The following is a 6,293-nucleotide window of genomic DNA, read 5'->3' on the forward strand; positions in this document are numbered from 1 at the left end:
TGCTAGCACACTAATTTAATAATGCTTTAGCAGACAATGAATGAAAAATGACTGCACCTTATATTGTTGTCAGATTTCAAGCATCATCAGTTTAATTTATTTATGGAGGTATTACAAAATAATGCCACATATAACTAATTGGTGTCATTTAATTAGTGCTAAACTATGTAAAATAATGCAATAAGGACACCAAAACATATTTTTTGAGATGCCACTGAGGTCCTGACCACTAGGGATGCACTACTTAAATGCAGCACAACAACTGCACAGGGGAAAATAAAACATAACATTTTCAATAAATAATCAAACTCAGTAATCCAAACACAAACCCACTAGGTGAACACCAATTACAAATTAAGAAACAGTAGGCCTATGATGTTTTGTAGTAGCTAATACTTGTATACAGTATAGCTTAGATAGTCTGTTATTTGATTATTGAAATAGTAGACCTATCACAAAATATTCAACAGCTGTTCTGTTGATATCAGCACTAGCCTCAGAATCAACTGATGATGCCTTATACAGTACTGTACAGGGCCGGAGTGGCTTATCGGGCGGATCAGGAGAATTCCCGGTGGGCTGGTCAACAATTGGGGCAGGTCCACATAATAAACTTTCATCATGTGTCACATAACAGTGTCATCCGGTATTTAAGGGATCAGAATTGTGTTCCGTATTATAGCAGACACAGTCTCTATCTTATTTTAATACCTCACACCCAAACAAATGAGAGAGTGGGCTGTGAGAGACACATTGGCTGATGTGCCATCACTTGACAGCACAGGAAGGATCACGGAATATCCAGCGAGAACAGATACTATTAGTTGAATGGATGAACGTGCTTCAGGTAGCCTACAAGATCATCACAATTTAATACTGACTGTAGTCTCACAATCTCAATCAGTTAATCTCTGGAATCCTCATTAGCATTGCAGAATGAAAACAATATTGTTTATTGTCACAAAATAAAAGAATACTTAAAGTAAATCAATACAGGTGCAACAGCAAGACACAGTATGAAAATAATGAGACTTTATAGCTCTGAAAAGATTAAACTCAACCAAACAAACTGCACAGAGTGCCTTCAATATTGTATCACGAGATAAATCCCTCTTAAAGAGACAGTAACCATATTGCCACTGTCCATATAATTTACATTCTAAGTAAAAGAAAAGTATTTTTATTTTTGTCTTTTTTCACTCTTTATTGTTGGTAAATGGCATTTTTCTTAAATGGCATGTAAAAATGTAGTACAATCACTCAACCTTCGTTGTTTCCTGGGCATTTAATTGTTGCACGTTTTCACTGGATCTGTTGCTTTGCTAATTGTCTAAAATACAAAGCATTGACAATTTGAATTGTGAGTCTGTACATCTTGAAATATGTATGTACAGTTACAGTTCTATAGTGTTATTATTTGTCTAGGTAGACTTTAAAATAAACTTGACATTAAAAGGAAAATTCATCCAAAAACAAAATTCTCTCATCATTTACTCACCCTCATGCCATCCCAGATGTGTATGACTTTCTTTCTTCTGCAGAACATAAATGAAGATTTTTAGAAGAAAATCTCAGTTCTGTTGGTCCATTCAGTGCAAGTGAATGGTGACTGAAACTTTGAAGGTCCAAAAAGCATATAAAGGAAGCATAAAAGTAATCCAGTGGTTAAATCCATGTCTTCTGAAGCGATATGATAAGTGTGGGTGAGAAACAGATCAATATTTAAGTACTATTTTTTTTTTTACTATAAATTCTCCTCCCTGCCCAGTAGGTGGCAATATGCACAAAGAATGTAAATCACCAAAAATAACTCTTAAGAGAGAAGAGCCCTTAGAAAAGTAAAAGTGGAGATTTGGTTAAAAAGGACTTAAATATTGATCTGTTTCTCACTGCTTGTCATTCACTTGCATTGAAAGGATCAACAGAGCAGAGATATTCTTCTCAAAATACTCATTTGTGTTTAGCAGAAGAAATAAAATCATACACATCTGGGATGGCATAAGGGTTAAATGATGAGAACATTTTCATTTTTGGGTGAACTGTTCCTTTAATATTCACTTATTTTTACAGCTGATGCAATGAAGTCTTAAGTCAGAAAGTGAAAATTTAAGTGAATGCCAAATGTGGCAAAAAGACATGAATTTTCAAGTAATTGAACATTTTGTATTTTTTTGTAGCAATGATCAGACCCCTGTATGTGTGTGTGTATACATAATATCCCCGGGCTGAATATGAAACCCACTCAGGCACTGGTACTGTATGATGTCTGTTATTTAGATGTTCTGATCATAACCAGTCCCTTCTGACTGGTTGCTGTTGCTGCTTAGCTTACATGGTGTATAGATGTGGGAGACAAAACGTGGCAAATAGATGCTTGCCAAAGAATAACAGTGGTCTAATAAATGACCGGCAAACCTTTTTCTACTCAGAAGGGGACTCCATAACCTCCAGTTATGAGTTGAAAATGTTTTCTTAAGAGAGGCAAAACATGCAATCATGGCACTTATCCACTAGATGGCAATCATGATACTCATCTTTACCACAGTCATCCTTTGGCTCCGCTTGCTTGCTCTACAGCTGAGACCTACGTAACCCGTACCTAATATTTTTTCAGTCAAACACAGTTTCCCGACTGATATTCAATGCATTGAAAAGCATTTTTTTTATTTTTTTTTTTTACCATACTGACTTTTGCTGTTACTTTTTTCTTCTTCAATAAATCAATAAATAAATTATAAATAAAGAACACTAAGCCTCTGTAAATTAAATGTATAGTTCACCCAAAAATGAAACTTGTCTCTTCGTTTACTCACCCTCACGATATCCCAGATGTGTTTGACTTTCTGTCTTCTGCTGAACACAAATTAAGATATCTCAGTTCTGTAAGTCCATTCAATAGTAGTGAATGGTGGCCAGAATTTTAAAGGTCCAAAATGGACATAAAAGGCAGCATGAAAATAATCCAGTGGTTTAATCCACACCTATCACGATATGATAGGTGTGGATGACAAACAGATCAATATTTAAGTCTTTTTTTTTTTTTTTTTTTTAACTGTAAATCCACTTTCATTTTCACTTCCACATTCTGGTGTGGAAGTGACTTTCACATTCAGCCACCTACGGGTCGGGGATGGTCAAAGGTGGAGATTGATAGTAAAAAAGAAGTTCAATAGTGATCTGTTTCTCACCCACACTTATCATATCGCTTCTGAAGACATTGATTTAACCACTGGAGTCGTATGGATTACTTTAATGCTGCCTTTATGTGCTTTTTGGAGTTTCTGAGTTCTGGACACCATTCACTTGCATTGTATGGACCTACAGAGCTGAAATATTCTTCTAAAAATCTTCGTTTGTGTTCCACAGAAGAAAGAAAATCATACACATCTGGGGTGGCATGAGGGTGAGTAAATGATGAGAGAATTTTCATTTTTGCATGACCTACCCCTTTTATTTTGTAATTTACACAATATCAAATAAAAATAACATTGCTTAAATGTTTTTCTATAATAACTTCGTTTACTCAAGCAGCAGAGTCGTTGCAGTAATTATAAAAACCTTATTTAATAAACCGGAGACTATGGAATGCGTTCATAATACAATGTCATCATTAAAAATTATGATTCCTACTGAAAAACAGCATCCTGAACGCACGGCTCGATCTGTGGAATATTACGTAAAACGAGTCGTGTTGAATGGTCTGTATGCGCGAGGAACACTCGATAGCGCCCAAACAGACGCACACATGGCGATCTACACTAATAAGGAAAAGTTGGAGGCACTTTGTACCCTTGTGACGTGCTCTTGCGTCCAATGGGACAGACCGCTGAGATACGCGTAAATTTACACTGGCCGTCCTGCGCATATGAACCCTCCGCAGAGTGTGTAGTGGGATTTGCCGGCGGGCTGAACGGAGAGCAGTTTTTAGACTCTATATCGTCTGAGATTACAGCCTGGTCTCGTGAACTAACCGACGAGTGAAAGGTCTAGTTGGGTCGTATTAATAATCGTACATTTGCAATGCACCTACATTATTATGGGTAGGCTATAGTGAATCCCTTACAGATGTTTCAGCCCTGGCTACACAGAAAATCCACGAAAAACCCTGAATCCTAGCAGGATCTTTATATCCAAAGACCCATAAAGTTTTATACAGAGAGCAATAACGGTGAAATTTGCAATGCATATGGATGTGGGGATGTACGAGAGTCGCGCGGACTATAAGTCCCAAAAACAATGCCAAAAAACCTCGTTCCGGTTTTATCAAGCTGTGCGGGACCTGTTACCGGTGTGGGTCCTGGAGGACATGCGGACGATGGAGGTGTTTCACTGGGAAGATGACGGACGGGCGTGCTTGTATTCCCCATCGGAGGCTTTTCTCTACGCGCTCGTGCACGACCACCAGCAGTACGCGCGCTACATACTCAACAGATTCTCAGTCCGCGCGCTGGAGATGCCCAGCAGAAGTTTCTGCTGCTGTCAGGCATCTACGACACCTCACCTCGCCATAGCGGTCCGCTACAATCGCATTAACATCCTTAAAATGATCATGGACACCATCAAGGACTTTAAAGACTGTGAGAGACAGAGTTATCTCAACCGCCAGGGCTGCATCCACACGGACGACAGCAAGACCGCGCTGCATCTCGCGTGTGACCTGGTGCGTCCTGAGTGTTTGAAACTGTTGCTGGGACACGGCGCGTGTCCTTACGCAACTGACCTGTCAGGGAACACTCCACTGGACTGTTTACTCAGGCAGATCTGCCAGAGTGAATTTGACATGCAGACGAAGCACATTTGTCTTGGCTACATCATTTTATTCATGCCCAAACTTCGTTTCAAGATGAACGGACAGTTGGAGGACAATGCAGATTTTTGGAGGAGTCTCATAGGAGAGCAGGCGTTCCAGTGGCTCTCCGGATCATCCCCTTCTTCACTGCTCGTTCAGGCCATGCAGAAGCTCAGCCAGTCCATTTCCAGAGACCAGCTGGACTCACTGCCGGACTGTCTGAAGCCCCTCGACTTCAGACTGGGTCAAGCTTAAAGTGCACAGTAGATAATGCAATAATGCACACAGTTTGACACCTGTAATAGTCTTGAAATATTCAGGCTATAATGCATTTTGGGGATAAGCTCTGTAAATATAATATGTGAATATTATGTGAACGCTAGGTTGCTTTCATTGCCCATGCATTTTTGAAAGAAATGTAAACTTATTCAAATATGTTGTTATTTTTTTTTTTTTGCAACAATTTTGTTGCCATGATTTTTTTTTTTCTGTGCCAAAACTTAAAGTTTCAGTTTTCATTAAGCATAAAAAAATTAATAAATAAAAACATGCATATCACCAGCAATACGATAATTCTGCAATTGTACCACAACAGGCAGAAATTTATATGTAAACATTTTAATTTTGGAAGTTTGTCATGACTAAGCATGGAGTAAAGACCGCAGAGGTTAAGTCATGGTGAATATGTGAGTTCACATTTAGCTGCATAATCACCACACTGGCATAGCAGCGTACCACATCTATCACTTTAATCCAATTTACAATATGGTCTAAGTGCAAATAAAAAAGGAACTGAAACTCTATTGGGGTAGAATGGGTCTGGCAAGTTCAAAGCAATGGCATGTGTAATGTTCAAATAGCCAAAAGCAAACCAAATGAAAGTAGAAAAAATGCCTACATGGTCATTTCAATGTCCTATTTGCATATGATGCATTACTGAGGTGTCAAAAGGAAGATTTACAAATACCAGACACTAAAGAGAGGAAATTAATCATTAGACTTTGCACTGAATTCATATTTAGTTATCTATGATAGATGCATTCTTTATATGGACGTATATGAGGAATGCTTGTCCAGCATTAAGATACAGTTTTTTCATAACATACTATGATAGATTCTATCAACCAAGTGGTAAATTCAAATAGTTTTTCTCTTTTTTTTTTTTGTGTGTGTTAAAAGTCAAACCGTCCATTTAAAATACCTCACATTTAAGTGCAACATGTCACTACAGTGCAGATGGAGGTAAATCAGACACCATGCACTCCTTAAGACTCAAGTTACATCTATGTGCCAGATGCTACCATGATTTTATGCCTGTCAAGTATTCAACAAGGTACAAGTGTATTTACAAATAAAGCTGACTTCCTTAACTTCCTAAAGTAAAGCCAAAGTAATCCTATATTTCCCTTTCACATTAAACCTAAAATCAGATTTAAAAAGACTCTGCCTTTCCAAATGCCCTCTTGTTGGTTAGTCTGAAATATATTGTGATGTACGGTATACT

General features: G+C 38.0%; 1 protein-coding gene across 1 annotated transcript; it reads left to right on the forward strand.

The window, feature by feature from the left end:
- Positions 1-2,886: 2,886 nt before the first annotated feature.
- Positions 2,887-5,052, forward strand: LOC127411053 (ankyrin repeat domain-containing protein 9-like). The gene has a single exon (XM_051646391.1). It carries the CDS (start codon positions 4,181-4,183, stop codon positions 5,042-5,044), a length of 864 nt encoding a protein of 287 aa, XP_051502351.1. The 5' UTR covers positions 2,887-4,180; the 3' UTR covers positions 5,045-5,052.
- The last annotated feature ends 1,241 nt before the right edge of the window (positions 5,053-6,293 follow it).

Source organism: Myxocyprinus asiaticus, chromosome 20, assembly GCF_019703515.2.
Source record: "Myxocyprinus asiaticus isolate MX2 ecotype Aquarium Trade chromosome 20, UBuf_Myxa_2, whole genome shotgun sequence".
NCBI lineage: Eukaryota > Metazoa > Chordata > Actinopteri > Cypriniformes > Catostomidae > Myxocyprinus > Myxocyprinus asiaticus.